Source organism: Engystomops pustulosus, chromosome 2 (assembly GCF_040894005.1).
Source record: "Engystomops pustulosus chromosome 2, aEngPut4.maternal, whole genome shotgun sequence".
NCBI classification, from domain to species: domain Eukaryota; kingdom Metazoa; phylum Chordata; class Amphibia; order Anura; family Leptodactylidae; genus Engystomops; species Engystomops pustulosus.
The window spans coordinates 230,702,629-230,725,654 of NC_092412.1; the positions used below are offsets into that span (position 1 = coordinate 230,702,629).

Below are 23,026 nucleotides of genomic sequence, written 5' to 3' on the forward strand. Positions count from 1 at the left end.
GATGCAAAATGCGCGTTTTTCACTGACCAAACCCTGATCAAACTCTGACGTGATCTGCAACGCAAGTGTGGATCGGGCCTAAGAGTTCACATACAATAAGATGAGAATAAATACAAAACACAAAAACTGAGATCTGAGGCTAAAAAACTACATGGGACGGAAGATGGAGACAGGAGCAGAGTTGTGCAGTTATTGTGTGTTGTAGGTGGTCCTAAAGTGACGGTTTTCAGGTTACGTTAAAAGGTTTGGAAGGTAGGAGGACATATTTTGGTAGAGAGTTCCAGAGTATAGAAGAAGCACAGGAGAAGTCCTGGAGATGGTTGTGAGAAGAGTGGATGGTAACAGAGTAAAGCAGGAGGTCTTGCAAGGAACGGAGATTGTGTGGGGGAAGTCCTGATTACTATTTTAAACTGAATATCAGTCACTGTAGCTGGTTTCAATGGCTCATGTGTAAAGATAATATACAAACATACCCTAGGTTAATTCTGTAAAGTTGCTCTAACAGATAAACATGGGCCAATCAGTAGAACCTGCACTGGGGAATCTTGATGGTCCCTCAAGACTGAAAAAAAGATGGAAAAAGACAGAAACCATGAAGGAACCCAATATATGTTGAGTGATTCCACTGGCACCAATGATCCATTACAGCTCAATAGCTTCTGAAGACTCCACAGATGGAAGCCGAGTTTTAGGACTGGGCGTTTAAAATATTATATCTCTTCTCTGTGTAGTCTTCTCTTACAATTAGAGAACATCTCAGCAATCAACAAGGACAATATGGACGATGGGCGTTCTACATTCCAAAGTTCTTGTGACCTGGGAATTTTTCACCAGGGGTTGTAAAATGGCAACAAAAAAAAAAAAAAAATGACTGGACAATTGTTCTTGGAAACGAGATCCATTTTTTTAAAGAATGAGCAGATTTTGAACAGAGGAGAATGAACAGCAAAACATGGAGCTGACCTCAATAGGTCTGCACAGGAATGTTGGGATGGTGCCAGATCCATGGGCTTTCCTCAGGAAATGACATCAGGCAGTATTTCTGGATCATAGTTTTTCCTTCTCAATGAAAGTTGGTTTACTTTCTGTGCCCTTGTTTATCCGCATTGTTTTGTAGCATAGCATAATTATAGCATTCTTCATAGCATATTTTTGGCATCCTTGTGACAGGAAGGATATCTTCCCTCGTATTCAGGAGTAACAAGAGCAGTCAATAGGCTATAAATGCAGTGTGGTAAGGCCTTGGGAGTCATAGAAGCCAATGATTACAGCTCAACGCCCAGTCACATAATGTGCATGGCCTCTAAAATGTCACTTATTCAGGGAGTAGACAAAAAAAACTTAAAAAGAACAAAAAAAAAATTCCTGGAGCTACTCCAAAATAAGCAAAGCACATAACCTATCAGATTCAAAAATCTAACGTATCTGTAGTTTTGATTGTCTCAACCTTTAAAAGTTTATACAAACTTAGCTTTACCTTTATCCGAGTTCCCATAACACACAAAAAAACTGAAAACTAGCAGAAGTCTGAGTGTAGTTTTGAAAGCAAAGAGAAAATCATAGCATTTTAAAAGGCACATTCAGACTTGTGTACATCATCTCTATGGGGTAGCTGAATACTTAAAAAAAATCTACCATTTGATGCATTGTGAACCAAACAGCTTGGTAATGCTGTAGCTACAATGATGCAGAAACATATCTTGCTGTAGCTGCAATGATGCAGAAACATATCTTGAGTGGTTTTGCTCAATTTGAAGACCTTGAGAAAGCTGGGACTGGAAATATGGACTGTGTTTGTCCAGACAGGATTAATCGACCTGAGCTGGATGATTTATAGAGCAACTGGGGAGTGGTGCAGCAAATGATTATTTCTGCCTGTCAGTGATAACACGGTGAATACAGCCTTCTCTGAAGCAGCGCATAATTAAGGTTAGAGGAGAAGCGCTGAGCTAGCCACGGAGCGACAGAGCCTCATTATCATAGTTTTAGAATTGTTCAGGGGATTAAACAAGATTTGTCAAGCCAAGAAAAGTGTGAGTAGCACTTCTGCCTTGCAGCACTGGGGTCCTGGGTTCCAATCCCACCCAGGTCAACATCTGCAAAGGGTTTGTATGTTCTCTCCGTGTTTACGTGGGTTTCCTCTGGGTACTCTGGTTTCCTCCCACACTCCAAAAATATACTGTTAAGTCATTTTGATTGTGAGCCCCATGGGGACATGGACCAATTTGACATGCTTTGTGCAGCGCTGCATAATCTGTGTGCGCTATATAAATAAAGAATTATTATTACATAGTGTGCTATTTGCAGGCAGCATATTATAGAGTAGGAGGAGCTGAACAGATTGTGCATAGTGCCCCATCTGCAGCCAGCATATTATAGAGCAAAAGTGCATAAGCATTTTTTATAATGTGGCCTAGGTGCTAGCAGTTTGTTATAGAGCAGGTGGAGTTCAGGAGAGTATACAATGTCCAATCTGCATGCAGCATATTATAGAGCAAGGGGGCCTGAGTATATTATACATTGCGTCCTATCAGCAGGCAGCATGCTATAGAGGAGCGGGGCAGATTCTATACAGTGTTCTAAATTGGATCGGATCCCATTGTGGTAGCGGACTATTGGATCAGAGTGCTGGAACCCATTCCAGTCAGGACAACATAAACCCCCTTATGTTTTGTTTCAGTGGAGTAGAGCTCATTTGTCCGATGCCATTACATGTAACCGAATCGATGTGACACGAGTCATCAAAAGGAAAGCTTTATTTTATTTCCAGATGCCAATATATGTTCCAGGTTTATCCAGGAAATCTTTAAAGCCATGTTGAATTTATAAACAAGGAATATTATAAAAATCGGAGTGACTGGATTGTAAAAAAAAAAAAAATTCTTTGGCATTAGTATTCACAATTGCAGACATTTTTGATAGGTTCTATTAAGCTGACCGGAATTTGCTACCAAAAAAAGCTTGTTTAGATGTATAGGAATGATTTACAGCTGCAGAAATCTGCCGCATGTGACTAGGCCCCAGTGATAAACTAGCGTAGCGCGTCCCGATACAACCACAAGTCTTCCTAGTAAGCTCGAGATGATAGCAAATCATTACTTCCCCAGTAAATGAATACAAGTCACTGGGGTATTTTATTAGGTGTATAGTAAATAAAGTAAAACCACTCTGACAAGCCATGAACACTCGCGATTGTATTTCTGCCCGCTGCCGATCGATCGCGGAACAATGAACTCTGCGAGACGGCAGAGCTGGGCCTGGCAAAGCCGATTCTGCATTTACTTTACTGAAAATGGTCGTCTATATGTGTCCCTTTGGTGCCATCAACAGGAAAGCTTCATTAGCAGCTAAACCAGCCATACAATACTTTCATGGTGATCCAGATGCATTTAGAGCTACTGCAAATGCAAAAATAATTTTTAACAAATCTGATGAGACGACAAAAATAAATTTAGTTTATTAATAAAAACGAAACGATAAATCTTACTTATTGGCAGCCTTAAAAGGGGGGGGGCCACTTTACCTCATGTTTTTGTAAAGTATGTGTACGTTTTTGCGGGAGGCCAGGGGGTATTTATTAAGTAAATTACCAAAATACATCTATTAATAGTTCAGCTGCACTTTATTGATATGTTAAGTGAAGTCTTCTGTCTTTTACCTCTGCATTTCTTATGTAAGGGATGCACGGCGTCTCTGACAGGATTTTGATGGATTTTATGTGATATTGGTGATCAGTTGATTGAAATTGATAAAAACAAACAAATAGATAGCTTGGTGGAAAAAAAAAAACTAGGGTTGTGGAGAGAGACGAGGTTTGGTAGCAAGTCTCTCGACAGTCCTGTTTTTTTTCCACAAATCTATCCATTTTACCTCATCAGCCAGACATTCCTGATCATAAAATGGCTGCAGATAGAGGGTCATGTGATCTCTATCTGTCCATGAGCAATCGCCCTGCTAAGACCTTATATTAGTATTCATGAATATAAAAGATCAAGGTCCTGGCAGGAAGATTGTTCATGGTCAGATAGGGAATCACATGACCCTCCCTCCGTGGCCATGTCTATTTCTACAGATTTCTGAACTATAACTCCAATACTATAGGACAGTGGTGGCAAACCTATGGCACTGGTGGCACTCAGAGCCCTTTCTGTGGGCACTCAGGCCACCGCCCCAGGACAGAGTTCACCAAAGAGGACCAAATCCACCGAATCTTCCTGCAGTCCAGGGCAACTTCTCTCAGCACTATTTTAAAGCGAAACTTCATTGACTGTTTGGAACTGTTGGACCCACCATTCTTCCTGTACAGAGAGACCCTGGAGAGAAGCTACAATGATAGTCTGAATTTGCCCTCCTTTCAACTGTATTGGTGGCCTCAGGCGGCCGATACAATTAAAAGATGTGGAAGAACAGGTAAAAATGAGTTACTGCTTAAAATTCCATGTTGGCACTTCACGTTAAATTAGTGGTTTTTGGTTGTTGTTTGGGCACTCGGTCTCTAAAAGCAACACCTTTTAATACTGAATTTTACACAAGATACAATGCCTACAAAATAATACCTAGCATTAACATAGTGGAGGAAAAAAAGATAGGCAAAAAAGGTGCGGCGCTACACTAACGTCTAATAAAGTGTCTCCAATAAATTGACTAAACTCCATTAAAAAAAAAAAAAAAAAAAAATGATAAAAATGTATTATAAAATAAAGTACAGTAAAAAAATATCAAATCCTAGTTCAGACATTTCGGGGATACACCCCTTTCTCAAAACCATAGGAGAAAACCCTATGGTTTGAGAAAGGGGTATACGCCCGACACCTTCCGTAAAATATAAAACACCCCTAGGCATAAATGTGAAGTGCACATGATACTGACTAGGCATACAGGGGGTATGTAAATTCTGATGCAAAGTAAAAAGCTTGACAAAAGGCTAAACAGACATCCTCTAAGCCTCTTCTAAACATATGGGAACCTATGTGTCCGTTTTACATCTGTCTCTGGAGACCTCCCCTGGATACACCAACTGTGTCAGTCCACCACAAGATGTTGCAGACGTCACACTGACTCATACCGTTGTCCTAACCACTGAAATAACACAAAATAAACCCTATTCTGATAAAAATCTAACATGGCAAAACATCGTCTACACCACAAATAATCTGATGCATATGGCAATAGGTTTATCTTTGTATGATTCATATGCTGAACATCCAGTCCAGGTGGAAAACCCATAAAGATCATGAATAGACATTACACGCTGATCTGAAAAACAAGGTTGAATGTTAAAAATTGCTCTTAAAGGTTTCCACAACTCCTTACAAACCCTTATGCAATAACCATTTCAGGCAGTTTTAAAAGGGGTCATTAATAAGAGCACTCTACTGCCGACGCCAAACTTGCTCCATCACCGCATCTGTCCATTAAGCTGCTGAGGACAATCTGAGCTATGCTGATAGCAATGCAGTAACACTCGTTAAGGGGCCTGATCTAAAAAGGTCACATCGTAAAAACTTGCACACATTGAGCTCTCAATTTCCAACACTCCACAAGATCAATTTTAACTTTAAAAGGAGGCCTTAAACTGACTGATAACTCTACCATGGGTAGAAAAAAAAAAAGTTTCTTATCACAGAGATTCCACTTAGTGTAGGATTCTGACAGAAGCTCTCCAGCCTCCTCCCCCAGCAGGAAGTCCCAGCATAATGTCAAGCACCAGAAGCAAATCCGTCACACAGTAAACAAGAGCTGGTTAACGCTACTGTACAATGAAGCAAAGTTTATTAAAAGCTAGTAGATCAAAAAAAAAGCAAATACTCAATTCACTTTACTTATTACAATTCCGCTAAGCCAAGTTTACAAGACAGATTTTTTAAACAGAAAAATATAAATATAAACAGTATTATCTTTGATGAAGCCTTTTTAATAAGAAAACATTACCAATATGTTGTAGAGCACCTCAACACCTTCCAGATCATGTACCTTTAATGGCCCAGGGTGGTGGCATCATCCAGAAAATCAACTTGGTTGTATAAAGTCATGGAGGCGGAGGGCTTAGTGCCAAAGTCAAGATCTCTGCACCCAAGAACATAATTTGTCGCCATAATTGACAGTCTGTGTCCAGAGCCATCACAACTGGCTCTCCAAAGGCCTGAGTGAATTATATCAAGAACAGTAGAAGGGGAAATCTGAGAAAGGGAAATCCTGACTTTAGTACTAAACTGTCTGCCTCCTTGACTCAATACTCCACACTACTAATATGTTGTGAAGCAGCTTATCTTCCAGATAATGTTTCTTTCATGGCATCATCCAAAAAATCTACATTGAAGTGAGAAGTAAATTGGCAGTATAGTCATGAAGGTGGAGAGTTTAGTGCTAAAGTCAAGCAATGCCTGTTTGAGAGCGCCTCTTTTGCCGTTATCATTCACTTAGGCTTTTGGAGAGTCGGTCAGGATGTCCTTGGACAGAAATTACAGCAAAAAGGTAGTGTTCTTAGGTGGAGAGATCTTGACTTCAGCCCTAAAGCTCTCCGCCCACATGGCTTCATACAACCAGTTGACATGTCCCTTCAAAGTAGATTTTCTGGATGTGGCCACCTCCCTGGTCCATGAAAGAAACATGGAAGGCGATAGTCTGCTTCACATCATACTAGTAGTGGATAATTAAGTCAATTTCTGCGGACAGGTTCTTTTTAATATGTATATGGTAATCACAATATTAACAGCTCGCAATCGGATGGAGTAACTGCTGTTCCAACAAAGCAGGACTTACAAAATGCACAAAATGGACAAAGTCAACAATGGTAAAAGAGACCCTAAAAGCAGATGTTGTATCGTTCCATTTACACTGCCTGAGGGAATGCAGTTATCTGAAGGAACATCACACCCACGCTGGACATGAAGCCCTGACCTTCATACACATCATATTCAGCACGAAATCAACTGCTGAAGAGTGCACACAACATCATGCCAGAATCTTTACAACATCTATAGGACAGCAAACTACTTAAAAAAGCAGGCAAAAAGCCTGGTCAGATATAGATGATATAGTATGGCCAAAGATATGCTGTTGTGTTCCAGAAGTTTGGAAAAAAAACATATTATTATTTGTTAATATATATATCATATTCATATTCTGCAGCACTTTACATATTATGGGGTACATATACAAACAAACCAAATCAGACTAATAACACGTTTAGATGAAACAAGAAGAGCTTAAAATCAACAAGGGGCGACATTCCAAGCCGGGCCTGTGGACCATGCCTACATGATCCTCTGGACCTTTAGGTGCAGGGGCTCTGGCGATTCCCCGGGTTTAAGCTGAGAGTCATTATTTCATTAACAGCCAGTAATAAAATTTTGCTCATCACTGTTCAAAAAAGAAATGTCAAACAAACTATGGAAAAGAAAAAAAAAAAATGGGAAAAAAATGTTGTCTTTTGTAAATTTTTTTCCTAAATTACAATGAGGAAATGACAATTTTTTTTGTTGTGATAATCACCAGGAAAAATTGCTGCAGATTTACAAAATAGCAGTTTACAAAGTAGCAGCGTCTCGATTATATGTTCTCACCCACTATGATCCACTGTATCTGAAAAACTGAATGCATGAATGCACTCTTAGGGTGGTGCCACATATTGCATTTTTGGTCCGTTTTAACACATGCGTTTTTAAAACGCATCCATTTTTGACCACATAGAAAGCGGAGCGAAAACGCATGCGTTTTAATTGGACCAAAAACGCTACGTGTGTCACCACCCTGAGGGCGTAGATCCAGAGAGACGCATGCGATCGGGTTATCAATCGTATGAGTTTCCCGGGAAACGCCTATGCGATCGGCCCGAGTCCCGCCCCCTGTGCGCTAGCGTCGTGTTAAGAATGTGGCGCTAGCGGACTGTGTCAACGCACCCTGAGGGGTCCGCATGTTCAGTTTTTCAGATGCAGATTTTGCGCCCCAAACCAAGAAAGGAGTAAAAGTAGGAGGAGTAGGACCTTTGGCTTCAAAAACTGCATCTGAAAAACTGACCTGTGGATGTATTATACGTCCGTGTGAATGTAGCCTAAGTCTGCTACACGTTAGTGTTTTGATTCAGTTTTGTAACAGAAACAAAGCGCACTGGGGCGGTCCACGCCTGGCGTCTTGTATTGTGTAAATGCGAGACACCGGGCGCAGATTGCTGATCGCATGCATGCAAACGCATATGCGCTCAGCTGCGGACAGCCCCAGCGCGTATTGATTCCGTTACAAAACGGAATCAAAACGCTAACGTGTGGCATCACCCCAAGGCTGTGTTCATACGTGGCATTTAGAAACGGTCTAAGTGGTACAAGCAGCAGGATTATTACAGTGCATTCATCTGGGCGTTTCTCACACTGTGGAGACCATATTGGACGGGATTCTGCCTTTCATTACACAAACACTTGCGGCAAACCTAATAGGAAATAATATCAAATCTGGGGAAAAAATTCCAGCACCAATTGCACAGGGCCTGAATCACGGGCCTTGCCCAACATATTGAGTACAAAGTCCAGATCGTGAGCAGGATAGCTGGGCACAGCTGCAGTAGTGGGCCTGCGTGACTGTGCGATCTGATATGCGCTCCCTTTGATATGCTGCATGCTGAATAATGCCAAACCAGTTCACAACGACACATACACAGTCCTCTGCCAACTCCTTGCCTTTCTGACCCAAGACTCGGTCAGCTGACTGCGGAGCAATCGCTCCCTCACTGCTTAATACGGAGTTTACTACGTGTAGGACATGAGCATCACAATGTCACCAAACATCTGCTCTCAATAACACAAAATGTTTGTAGCCCTGCCTGCAAGGCTTTTATGCTTTACTTCCTAAATTTAAGGACCACAAAAAAAAATTCAGATGTTTATAAAGACAAAAAAAGTGCATTGTAGAATAATTAGTAACTAATAAATTGTAATAATCTAATCAGCCCATAAATCATAATAAACACCAACGCTCCTGCCCAAAGTGAGGAAATTGCACTAGAAAATCTGCTAAACTAGCCACAGAGCACACATGCCCCCCGGATTGAATCACCCCAAGGCAATCACGGTGGACATTGCATGAATGTAACTAACCATTAACTAAATTGTTCCTCGGGGGCTCATGTGCTAATGAGAAAGTACACTGTCCCCTCTATACCCTGCAGACACAAGGGAGAATAGAGGGAATATGTAGGGGTAAAACAAATAATCAGTGACTTACTAGATAAACGCAAGAGGTAAATGAGGCTGAACAAAGGAAAGAGGGCGGTAAATGGAGCTTTTGTGTCTTCAGTTTTACCTAATGAAGGTGGAACCAAAATTAAGAATATATATAATGCAATATTCACTTTTTATATGGGTCTAAGAGTGCAAAAATAGAAATACAGCTTATATTTAACCCTCCTCACCACATTGCGCTATTGGGGATCACAGGATGCATCAGGGCTGTGGAGTCCGGGACAATTATGGTGGAGTCGTGAAAAAATGGACCGACTCCTCAAACATATAATAAATTATAAAAAGAATTAAAATTTCCTTTAACGGTCTGTTCTATTCCTGACCTAAGGATTTAGGTCAGGGATGAGCAATATTTATTGGTCCAAGGGCCATGCTGCTCAACTTTAAGGGGATGCACCAGCAACCACAGTAGAGCACAAAATGCTGCGGCAGAACCTCCAGGGGACCCGCAAGCACCCTGGCTGCCCAACTTGTCTCCTGGGGAGGACTTACAGTAAGGAGACAAGGAGGGGCATCTACACCCCTATTACCTTGATCCCTGCATCAGTCGTCCGAAGTGGACACTCCGGGATCCAGGTAGGCTGATGCGGAGGATTGGCCCTACTCCCATGACACTGCAGGAGCAGGATCTCACAATTTTAACAGGGACAGGAAACAAACTGGAGTTCGAGGGAGAGGGACCCGCATTTATTGGGGCAGCTAATACGCTGCAGATAAGTCATGTGTGGATGAACCATTAAGTGAATCGCACCAACCTCTTGAAAGGGCTATGACTTGGATGAGTTGTTTGGCACAGGTCTATTTTCTGTGAAGTTTAACCATTGAAAGTCCCCTTCCTATATTTAAAAGCTGCTCACAACAATGGAAATGTAATGTAAAATTAAAAAATAAAAATAAAACAAATGGTCAGAAACGTGCACACTCTGGCTATTGCTTCACAATCTGCATAATGCTAATTCATAATTGGGTTCCTTGAACAAAAATAAAAATGAATCAATTGCTAGCTTCCTCCTGGGCAGAGAGATGGACAGATGGGCTCCTAAATAACACCCCGGTGATCAACTTCTTATTTACAAATGGCCTAAGAGCAGGGGTGGGCAACTAATTTTCCCATGGGGCTACATGAAAAATTGATATGGTTTCAGAGGGCCAGACTAATATAGTAAACTCAGTTCTACCCTATACCTATATACAGGCAGTCCCAGGGTTACGTACAAGATAGGTTCCATAGGTTTGTTCTTAAGTTGAATTTGTATGCAAATCGAAACTGTATATTTTATAGCTGTATAGCCAGACAAAAAATGTTTTTGCCCCAGTGACAATTGGAGTTTCAAATTTTTTTTGCTGTAATGGGACCAAGGATTATCCATATAGCTTCATTACAGACACTTTACAGCTGATCAGTGCAGTCTGGGACTATAGTAAAGAATCCAGCAAGCTTCCCTAGAGGTCAGTGGGCAGAGGGGTCTGTCTGTAACTAGCCGGGTGTCCTTAAGTAGGGGACTGACTGTACAGTATTCAGTATATAACATATCCCTAAATAAAACATTACAATGATGGAATGTAAATACAGAGAACCTAATTGCATCATTAGTTGATGATAGGGAGGGGAGCTCAAATTTTTTAATGAGTTCAGGAAAGCCAGTCAGAGATAGTTAGGCCATACAATGCCCAGGTCTGCCTAAGAGCATGGTCAGGATATGCAGCGGTCACCCAACCCCAGGGACATCACCAATGTACTAGAGCAGAGATGGTGAACCTTTAAGAGACCGAGTGCCCAAGCTATAACCAAAATCCACTTATTTACAGTGAAGTGCCAACATTGCATTTTAAGCAGTAACTTATTGCTACCTGTTCTTCCACATCTATCAATCGTATTGACCCCTTGAGGCCACTAATACAGTTGAAAGAAGGAGGGCACATTCAGACTATCATTGTAGCTTTTGACTAGGGTCTCTCTGTACAGTAAGAATGTAGGGTTCAGTAGGATGACCTACAAAGATACTGCAGTTCTATCAACGCTTTCTCACTTTTACCGCAGTTCCAAACAGCCAATGAAGTGTCGTTTTAAAATAGCGCTGATTGCAGCATCTTAAATTGTCTGGGTCTGCAGGAAGATTTGTTGAATTTGGTCCTGTTTAGTGAACTCTGTCCTGGGGTCAATGGCCTGAGTGCCCACAGAAAAGGCTCTGAGTGCCACCTCTGGCACCCGTTCCATAGGTTCGCCACCACTGTACTAAAGGAATCCCAGGATCTTCCATCGCCTTCCTAATGATACCACTAATAAATGAAAATGTTCAATGCCCATATATCGTTGAATGGCAATTAATGTATACATGGGCCAGGGCTGTACACAGCAATTTATTGGATACACATAGAACCCTTAGAAAATAGAGGCCATAATAGATCTAATTAATATTATATATATGTGTGCAAAAATTCTGCAGAATTTCAGTCCTGTGGGAACATATCCTCAAGGACCCAACTCCTAGAGCAAAAAGCCACAGTAAAGAGCGGCTCCCGTTGTGACAGGCCCATATAGAGGAAAGACCATGTAAAGCCTCCTACACATCTCAATGGCTGCTTTGTAATTCTACATTTCTAGTCGCGAACAATCAGCTGATTTGGGAGGGAAGGGAAAAGATCTTCTTAGGAGCTAAGTGAATAAAACTAGAATTTTAAGTCTTGATGTACACTAAGTGAGACTTCAGTCCACAGGGCTTTAATAAATGAAGCATTACTGGGCTTACTGTTATCTATGGACCGTACAAGCAATGCACAGACAGAGCTTCTTGTTACTCCCACCGAAAACTTTAGAATAAATTGACAAATATGCATCTGTCGTTAGCCAGTCTATACTGAGATGTATTCTGACAAGTAGAATGGTAACATCCAATTATATATAAATGTCTACAAGGAACACATAGACGTGAGAAAAGATGATCCTGAATTATTACATTAGGTGAAATATTTCATAATGCAGATACATCAGGAGGGGTGAGCAATGGGTATTAAGACCCAATGATAGAAACGGTGCCAAATGCAGAGAGCTGAAAGGATAGACTGGAAATGGAAATCAATGTGCTGCAAATAGAGTGTGTGTAAAATAAAATCTATAACCTCTTACACAGCAAAGTGACTTCAGAAGCTGAGGCTGCTGTGCCGTAAAGTGTCATTTACAAGCCTCGCTCCATCACTCATCTGTAGATTGCAGGGTGAATGTCAGAAATGGTGTCAGATTAGCAGATTAATGTTATAGGAAACCTTCGACACCGGATATTCACCTGATCAGACAATTATTTGGTCAACCAAGTTCATTATGGGATGATATAGGTTGTCTCTCTCCAGTATTGTAATCAGGAGAAAGAAATCTACAGCCAGATGGTCGTCACTCTCTGCGACAACAAATGACTCCACGGTGTAGAGACAAGTCAGGCGTCGTGAAGGCTCATTCAATATAGTAACAAAGTTGAGGCTGACAACCAATAGCGTACAGGTTTTACAAGTAATGTAGCATTAGAAGTTGTCATCCATCATTGCTAAAAACTAAGATTTAAGAGACTGTCAGCTAAAAAACATGGCTGCCTTTTACCAAAAATAGCATCACACTTGACTGTAGTTCGTTTAGCTTCCTAGAGGAACTTGTGAGCGCTATATAAATAAAAGGAATTATTATTAAAGAAGTTTAGGGCTCATTCACATTGGCGTTGTCTTTATATCAACGATTTCCATGGATGCCTCAGAAAGCCATTGTTTTCACTGATTCGTTGTCTGTGGGAAAAAAAATCCTATTTTTTCAAGGATGCGGATCAGGGAAGGCATCAAAGTCTATGGGTCCGCAAAAGAAAACTAAAGTTTTTTTTTTTTCACTGATGAGGTGTTATGTTTTTGGCAGCAATGTAAAACCTTCAGGTTTTTTTTTTTTGCACGCGGAGACAACCCTGAAGCATCATGGAGATAAAATAAAACACAATGGAAGCGCAGCACCAATGCCAATGTGAAGCTACCCTAAATTGCAATATTGCACAGAAAAGATAGTCAAGAGAGGGGATAAAGGGGACTAAATCTGCAGTGATTTACAGTAAAGGAAAAAGGAACAGATTTATACAAAAACCTGATTTCGGGCACTTATTGCTGCAAATTATCAAAGCATAAAATATATCTTTTTCCCTATAAAAAGCCATTTTTGGCCGATGTCCTGGTCAGAATTACTGTGGACATTCTAAAGAGATTTGTTCCCAAGCATTCGCAGCCCATACATAAAGAGGTGCTGTGGTCTCTTGACTTTGAAGCACACTGCCATATGTAGTACAGTGGCTGTGCTTAGTATTGCACTTGAGCTCAATCCCATTCACTTGAATTAGACTGAGCTGCCCAGGCCTCGTGGACATGACGTCAGCGATCATGAAGTCTGTCTCAAATGTATCAAAAGACAGATCATCGATTTTTTTTAAATCAGAAAACCCCTTTACCTGGGAAATAAGGAAACAAATATGGAAATAACTTTTAAATGATCAAGTTATCACTGGCACCTCGGTGCCACACTGCCGTCCTCAGGAGACAGAACACAAGGACTGAAGACGAAGGGTCACAATCTGTTCACTGTCTGACACAGAGAAATCAATATCCTCCTAGTCCCGAGAACTCATTCATTCTACTTCAATGTTAACTAAGCCGAGGATTCCTGGAGAGTCAGCGCGTCTACTCCAGGAAGTCAATGACAACATCAAATATATGATAGCATAAAACTGCTGTCACTTTATGTCTTCAATGAACCAGTCCGCTCCTTAAAGGGGAAAACCACTTGGACTTCCCGGAGGAGTGAAGGTTCTTAACTTCAAAAGAAAACATAGTTATCTCATCTCCTTGATGATAAATGTGACATCCCCCTACGACAATTTCCAGGACGCCTTACAACTTGACCAACCCCCAATATCTTATAACTTCTGATCAGATCGACATTCCCAGTTTTCTCTCTTTTCGTATAAAACCTACTCCACATACTAACGTGCAGTACAATTTTCCAATGGAAATGTCATCTGACAGTGGAAGATTCCAGTGCATTTTAATACTTCCTGTGCTCCATGTTGGAAAATTAATACGGCTTCTACTTCAAAACATGAGTCAAAAACATAAACACGAATCATAAATTTTACAAAAAAAATTGTTTTTGGTCGTCGTTCTTCCTTACAGAGAATCATTTACCTTTTGAATATGGTCAGTTTTCATTTTTTAATCTATTCCCCATGAAACAAATCTGGAGTAATTGTCTTCCTACTATGCGTTGTAAGTAGATGAGCAGACGCTGTCCAGGTTTGGCCACAAGACCCAGACATAATTTCGGATTGGCGGCCAAACAGCTGCTCCGGTAAATCACCGTCCATTGCAACGAGCCATAGCCATGATTGGTCTGTCCAGGGCGCGTGGTCGAATGCGGACATCAAGTCCATTCATTTCTATCTGTGAGGTTCCTCTATTATTCCTCCTGATAACTTGTGTATATATAGCAATATTTTGTCAACTGGGTGTTACCATTTCTTTTGCTGAAGCTATGTGTCCAAATACAGCACAAGAGGTCATTTACAGGGGCATTTTTCATGATTTCCACTGATAGCATACTGACCATCAATTTTCAATGAGGCTATTCACACGTCCGTTTTCCTTTTTTTACGGACCTGTGTTGTAGCAGGAAAAATTAACAGGATGTACTATTTTTTTCCCCTCGATGCGGACAATGGGTCCACAAATAAAAAAAAATATAAAAGTAAAAACTATGAAGATTTAACACAGATCACAAGAGTTTTTGTGGCTGCGCACCATCTGTATGAGTCCCAAGTAAGACACTCAATGTGTGGGGATCCACGGCATTAAGTAATCAAAAAGCTATCAATTTATAATAATAATTCTTTATTTATATAGCGCACACAGATTACGCAGCGCTGCACAAAGCATGTCAAATTGGTCCCTGTCCCCAATGGGGCTCACAATCTAAACAACCTAACAGTATGTTTTTTGGAGTGTAGGAGGAAACCGGAGGACACCCACGCGAACAGAGAACATACAAACTCCTTGCAGATGTTAACCTGGGTGGGATTCGAACCCAGGACCCTAGCGCTGCAAGGCAGAAGTGCTACCGTGCCGCTCATTTATTTATACATTTTTAGGAGAAATAGCTATTCTATGTAAAAAAATTCTTATATACACACGTATAAAGATAGAAAAAAATTGCCTTGTTTTGAACAATTAAGTGAAGTCGCCTTCAATAATGAATATAAGAAACAAAACGCAAACACTCATAGCACACAACATTTTTCTCCAAGATCTCAAGACGTCATGAATTACCAAGACAATCTTCAAAACACACAGAAAATTTTTATCATCTGCTACATCCTTTCCACACATACACCTCGGTTCCAATTTTTTTGGGTCGCACCATGATTGAATAACACTCATCAGGCTCAGTTTTCAACCAAATCAGACCCTCTTTATGGTTGGAAATGCTGCAGCAAGGAGCAAACATCTGCTCTCTATGGCGCAAAATAATAACAATTGGGGCAATAACAATAGCAGATTCCCCATTGTTCTACTAGGGGTGTTCAGCGGATCAACGACGGGAAAGAAGAGGTTAAAAAGCCATTCAGTGGAAAGTAGAAGGAAACAATGTTCACAACATATGGTATTATAGGTGTATAATAATATATAAAGGACAGTATGCTAGAGTAGTAATAGAGGAGATACATAGACACAAGGATAAACATGTTGAATATAAATAATACTGAATTATACATATCCATAATGTATACAAAGAAATATATGTATTGTACACAAAAGATGTATGAACGCACATGCGCTAATATATAAATCAAATAATGCAGGGATTATACAAACACACACATAGATCTGCATGTAATAAGTACACATGATACAATGTACACACTATACATACAATTCATGGATTATACACACACATAGACCTGCATGTAATAAGCACACATGATATTATATACACACACTATAAATACAATGCATGGATTATACACATACATAGACCTGCATGTAATAAGCACACATGATATTATATACACACACTATACATACAATGCATGGATTATACACACACATAGACCTGCATGTAATAAGCACACATGATATTATATACACACACTATACATACAATGCAGGGATTATACACACACATAGACCTGCATGTAATAAGCACACATGATATTATATACACACACTATACATACAATGCAGGGATTATACACATACATAGACCTGTATGTAATAAGCACACATGATATTATATACACACACTATATATATACAATGCAGGGATTATACACACACATAGACCTGCATGTAATAAGCACACATGATATAATGTACACACTATATATACACAATGCAGGGATTATACACACACATAGACCTGCATGTAATAAGCACACATGATATAATGTACACACTATATATACACAATGCAGGGATTATACACACACACATAGACCTGGATGTAATAAGCACACATGATATAATGTACACACTATAGATTGATAATGATACTACACACACGTGCAGCTACACGCAGGGTGCACTAGGATGTACACGTATCTCAGCAGACATACAGATATATACGGATGCCCCCGCTCACCGTTTTGCGCCCCCGCAGGCTGGAGCAGTGCAGCGGAGAGGACAGTGATCAGCAGCCGGCAGCGGCTCAGCATCCCCCCGGTGTCCATCCCAGCAGCCGCGGCCAGTGTGAATACATGCTGGGCGGCGGGAGAGCGGATCCCACACGGTCCCCAGACCACAGAGCGGATCCTGGCAGATCCCGGGAGCGCGCACCACTTCCGCCGCCGGATCCCCGCAGCAGGACTCCCGTTAACCCCTGACGTCCTGGAGCCGCCTCGCAGCCCGCAACAAGTTGTGAACGCCGCTTCAGGCCGGCGTGTGCGGGGTTAAGGGGCGGGCTATGGGGGCGGATAGCCACACCCCCTCCTGATCTGCTAGTAACCCCCCAGTACAGAGCAATGTCCCCCCTGTATGTGTGACTCCTCCCACTACACATGTCACGTCCACAGCGGGGGATGTTTACCCTGGTCACACGTGTGTCCCCAGCATGAGCAGCGGGTGACAGGGCATGTGTGTACAGGGCTCTACACAGGGTCTGCGGCAGTATTACCCCCAGTGCCAGAAAATCCTGATCTGCACCATGTGAAGTCATTCCTAGATGGAGACCCGAAATGGTGAACACTCCCTCCCAACTTTCTTCTGTCCCTCCCCATCCCTACTAATGTGCCCAAAAAGTATAATACCGCCCCCACACTAGATAATTGCCCCAACTTTGTATGATAACCCCATCCCATGCTCCTTGCACTGCCTAATATGCCAATCACTGGTCCCTGTGCAATATAATGGCCCCCACACTGTATAATGCCCCAAAGTCCCTCACACTGCCCATTTATGGCCCCGGAACAGTAAAATATGCCAATTTCTGGCGTTCCGGAGCACTATGGTGCACTGGAGTGTGAGATCTCTTCTCAGCCCATCCCTGATATTTTAAGTTACTGCTGTAGCAGCTTCTGGTTACATATTACAATAGAGGGGAGGGATTTGGGAGCCATTACAATACAGAGATCAAAGAACACAGCAGTGTAAGGAAACTTCCCCAATCCTCCAAGTCCAGCTACAATTCTGGAATATAAATGTATTTCTCACTGTCCTGCAGCTACTAACAATACAGACATTGGTATGGTTACACAAATCTCCAAGTCCAGTGCCTAACACTGGCTTCAGCTTTGTATAGTGAAAACTGCTAGTGAGGCCATTACAGACATTTATTTCCTATACAAAATCAGGATAAAGGGGTAACGGAAGTCTTGAACATTCTTGTGGATAAAGGATGGTGGTTTTCTGTGGCTTTATAGACATTTATAGACCATGGTTGAGCACTACCACTTGCAACATCCCAGACCTGGGCCTGGCCTTTCTTGCGGCCTGGAGGCAGCTGGGGCCCAGAATAGCAGAGTGGCTGGCGGTTACGGCATAGGCACTCTGATGTCACGGAGCTTGCTGTCCTACAGCCTGGCAGGTCTCCAGCAGGTGGTGTGTGCAAGAAAATGTAGAGGGAGAGGCTAATGTACTTGAATCTCCCTGGGATAACCCCTTTAATGTCCGTAGTATGAGTCCCTGAGTAATGGATGGGATACCCTTGGGGTAACAGCCGTACTTAGAGAACTGACAGAGGCTACGTTGTGCAAAATAACTCACGGTTCTTTATTCGAACAACTGCAGGCAACGGGCCTAACGATCTTGTACAGATACCGGATTGTTGGAGATTCCGGATTCCTGGAGTGGTCATGGAGAGTGATCCTCAGTAGATTCACCAGCCTGGTAGTAGGTGCAGGCTGGGAGGTAGCTGTGTCCAGGTATGGAAACTGCAGCTTTGTCCTGGGTGTTCTGTGTGTGGCACTGGAGGAGTGTCACACTATCTCTCTGATCACTGACAGTCTGTGAACTCTATATTCAGAGCTGAGGCCTAGGAGCTCCTCATGCTGTGAGAGCTGGGCCTAAAGAGTGTGTGCTCTCTAGGAGAGCTGGGTTCCCAGAGGTCTGGATTTTAAGAGGACTCTCTAGCAAGAGAGCTGGCTGGTCGGAGGCCTTGCCCCTTCCAGTCCAGGGGTTTTGTTAAACCCTGGTCAAGTGGTGCTCACTCTCCAATCACAATCCAGTTTACAGATTGGATTACAATTGGAGGACAGGAAATCAAAACACATACCCTGTTAACCCTTGATGGTCATGTCTAGAACCTTACTGGAGGGTTCACGACTCCCTCTGTCAGCTCCTAACCTGTACAGGGCGCTGTTCGCAACTACCCCTCTGACAATGTATTGGCAGAGGTGTTGCACACTTCATTCACAGGAGATTCAATTTTCCGTTCCCCTGACTTCTGAGGACCCCTGTGATCTGAGACTCCTGTCCAGATGATATACGTGAATCTTCTGGGCAACTAAACAGGGTTGGCCATCAGCCCCTAAAACAGCCGGGACAAGGCATTTTGGTGCCCTAGGTAGACGAGCAGAAAAGAAACCCCTTACCTTCTGTAAAATTGTAGAAGCTACAGAATCAGTGCCTTTTCCGAAGTGAAAAATGAAATGACTCCCTCCTAACACTAGGAATCACAAGAAAGAAATATAAGAGGCCAACAGCAGGAAATGTATGGCAAACACTAACTCCATCTCTAAACAATATCACTGAGAATATAATGTACCCTAGATAACAGCTGTGTGCTCCTTACAATGACCACAATGTGCCCCCTGCATATACAGATAATACACTGTGACCCCTCAGTGTATAATATATACTACAGCCTCCTCATTAATTTAGATAGCACAGTTGCTCCATTCAAAATTAGCTTAGCACAGCACCACCGTATATTGGTAGCCCAGCACATGCCCCCAGTATATAGGTAGCCCAGCATATGCCCCAAGTATATAGGTATCACAGCACATTCCCCCAGTATATACATTGCCCAGCACATTCCTCCAGTATATATGTTGCCTAGCACATGCCCTGTACTGCCAGCGTTCTCTCTATGATACATGCGACACAGGCGATGTGTACAAGACGCAGATACCGTTGATTACTATTCAGAGCAGAGACGACTCCCTGAAGTGTGGCGCCTTAGGCATTCACATACCCCCGCCTAGCCCTCGTCCTGGCCTTGGCCTTTACATAAGTAGTGCATGAGCAGCCTCATGGTACGTCATAAAGATTAACCGGTGTGTCAGAAAAATTTTAGGAAAATTAAGACAGATAATATTTTCAGTATCTGTAGAGTGGTGGGAATAACAGATATTTTACTGTTGGGCCTTAGGCATCTGATATGGCCAGTGTATAATAAGCATACATACTGCCAAACCAGAACATGTATTCTACTACAAGAGCCTGTAGGGTTCTCTTAGGAAAGTATTATTAAATTAGCTTCAAAACACAGGTAAAATCATCTTCAATTGGATTGGGAACAACTGCTCCATCATTGGGGGCAATTTTACATTTTTAAAGTAGCTTTTTAAAGTAATGATCATGGTCGCAACTGGGCCTGGGGATAGACAGCCGATTGTAGGTCCATGAGTTGATTGTCTTCCCCGTTCTTGGGAATCCACTATATAAAAGAAACGGAGGTCAGGAGGCCACTATATAAGAGGAATGGAGGTAAGGATACCACTATATAAGAGGAATGGAGGTAAGGATACCACTATATAAGAGGAATGGAGGACAGAGGGCCACTATATGAGAGGGATGGATTGATGAAAGGATGCCACTATATGTGGGGAGATGGAGGACAGGAGGCCACTATATGTGGGGAGATGGAGGACAGGAGGCCACTATGTAAGGGTAGATGCAGGGCAGGAGTCCACTATATGTGGGGAGATGGAGGACAGGAGGCCACTATATGTGGGGAGATGGAGGACAGGAGGCCACTATATGTGGGGAGATGGAGGACAGGAGGCCACTATATGTGGGGAGATGGAGGACAGGAGGCCACTATATGTGGGGAGATGGAGGACAAGAGGCCACTATATGTGGGGAGATGGAGGACAGGAGGCCACTATATGTGGGGAGATGGAGGACAGGAGGCCACTATATGAGGGGAGATGGAGGAAAGGAGACCACTATATGTGGGGAGATGGAGGACAGGAGGCAACTATATGTGGGGAGATGGAGGACAGGAGGCCACTATGTAAGGGGAGATGGAGGACAGGAGGCCACTATGTAAGGGTAGATGCAGGGCAGGAGTCCACTATATGTGGGGAGATGGAGGACAGGAGGCCACTATATGAGGGGAGATGGAGGACAGGAGGCCACTATATGTGGGGAGATGGAGGACAGGAGGTCACTATATGTGGGGAGATGGAGGACAAGAGGCCACTATATGTGGGCAGATGGAGAACAGGAGGCCACTATATGAGGGGAGATGGAGGACAGGATGCCACTATATGAGGGGAGATGGAGGACAAGAGGCCACTATATGTGGGGAGATGGAGGACAGGAGGCCACTATATGTGGGGAAATGGAGGACAGGAGGCCACTATATGTTGGGAGATGGAGGACAGGAGGCCACCATATGAGGGGAGATGGAGGACAGGAGGTCACTCTATGTGGGGAGATGGAGGACAAGAGGCCACTATATGTGGGGAGATGGAGGACAGGAGGCCACTATATAAGGGGAGATGGAGGACAAGAGGCCACTATATGTGGGGAGATGGAGGACAGGAGGCCACTATATGTGGGGAGATGGAGGCAGGAGGCCACTATATGAGGGGAGATGGAGGACAGGAGGCCACTATATGTGGGGAGATGGAGGACAGGATGCCACTATATGAGGGGAGATGGAGGACAAGAGGCCACTATATGTGGGGAGATGGAGGACAGGAGGCCACTATATGTGGGGAGATGGAGGACAGGAGGCCACTATATGTGGGGAGATGGAGGCAGGAGGCCACTATATGAGGGGAGATGGAGGACAGGAGGTCACTATATGTGGGTAGATGGAGGACAAGAGGCCACTATATGTGGGCAGATGGAGAACAGGAGGCCACTATATGTGGGGAGATGGAGGACAGGAGGCCACTATATAAGGGGAGATGGAGGACAAGAGGCCACTATATGTGGGGAGATGGAGGACAGGAGGTCACTATATGTGGGGAGATGGAGGCAGGAGGCCACTATATGAGGGCAGATGGAGGACAGGATGCCACTATATGAGGGGAGATAGAGGACAGGATGCCACTATATGAGGGGTGATGGAGGACAAGAGGCCACTATATGTGGGGAGATGGAGGACAGGAGGCCACTATATGTGGGCAGATGGAGAACAGGAGGCCACTATATGTGGGGAGATGGAGGACAGGAGGTCACTATATAAGGGGAGATGGAGGACAAGAGGCCACTATATGTGGGGAGATGGAGGACAGGAGGCCACTATATGTGGGGAGATGGAGGACAGGATGCCACTATATGAGGGGAGATGGAGGACAGGAGGCCACTATATGTGGGGAGATGGAGGACAGGAGGCCACTATATGTGGGCAGATGGAGAACAGGAGGCCACTATATGAGGGGAGATGGAGGACAGGAGGCCACTATATGAGGGGAGATGGAGGACAGGAGGCCACTATATGTGGGGAGATGGAGGACAAGAGGCCACTATATGTGGGGAGATGGAGGACAGGAGGCCACTATATGTGGGGAGATGGAGGACAGGATGCCACTATATGAGGGGAGATGGAGGACAGGAGGCCACTATATGTGGGGAGATGGAGGACAGGAGGCCACTATATGTGGGGAGATGGAGGACAGGAGGCCACTATATGAGGGGAGATGGAGGACAGGAGGCCACTATATGTGGGGAGATGGAGGACAGGATGCCACTATATGTGGGGAGATGGAGGACAGGAGGCCACTATATGTGGGGAGATTGAGGACAGGAGGCCACTATATGTGGGGAGATGGAGGACAGGATGCCACTATATGAGGGGAGATGGAGGACAAGAGGCCACTATATGTGGGGAGATGGAGGACAGGAGGCCACTATATGAGGGGAGATGGAGGACATGAGGCCACTATATGTGGGGAGATGGAGGACAGGAGGCCACTATATAAGGGGAGATGGAGGACAGGAGGCCACTATATGAGAGGAGATGGAGGACAGGAGGCCACTATATGTGGGGAGATGGAGGCAGGAGGCCACTATATGTGGGGAGATGGAGGACAGGAGGCCACTATATG

General features: G+C 43.2%; 1 protein-coding gene across 1 annotated transcript in view; it reads right to left on the reverse strand.

The window, feature by feature from the left end:
* The window catches only part of DCBLD2 (discoidin, CUB and LCCL domain containing 2), a 51,685-nt gene extending 34,497 nt beyond the window's left edge, over positions 1 to 17,188 (reverse strand). Inside the window, exon 1 of the mRNA XM_072138490.1 lies at positions 16,888 to 17,188. Within this exon, the coding sequence (XP_071994591.1) occupies positions 16,888 to 16,975 (88 nt within the window). The 5' untranslated portion in view covers positions 16,976 to 17,188. The remainder of the gene's footprint in view (positions 1 to 16,887) is intronic.
* Between the last annotated feature and the right edge of the window lie 5,838 nt (positions 17,189 to 23,026).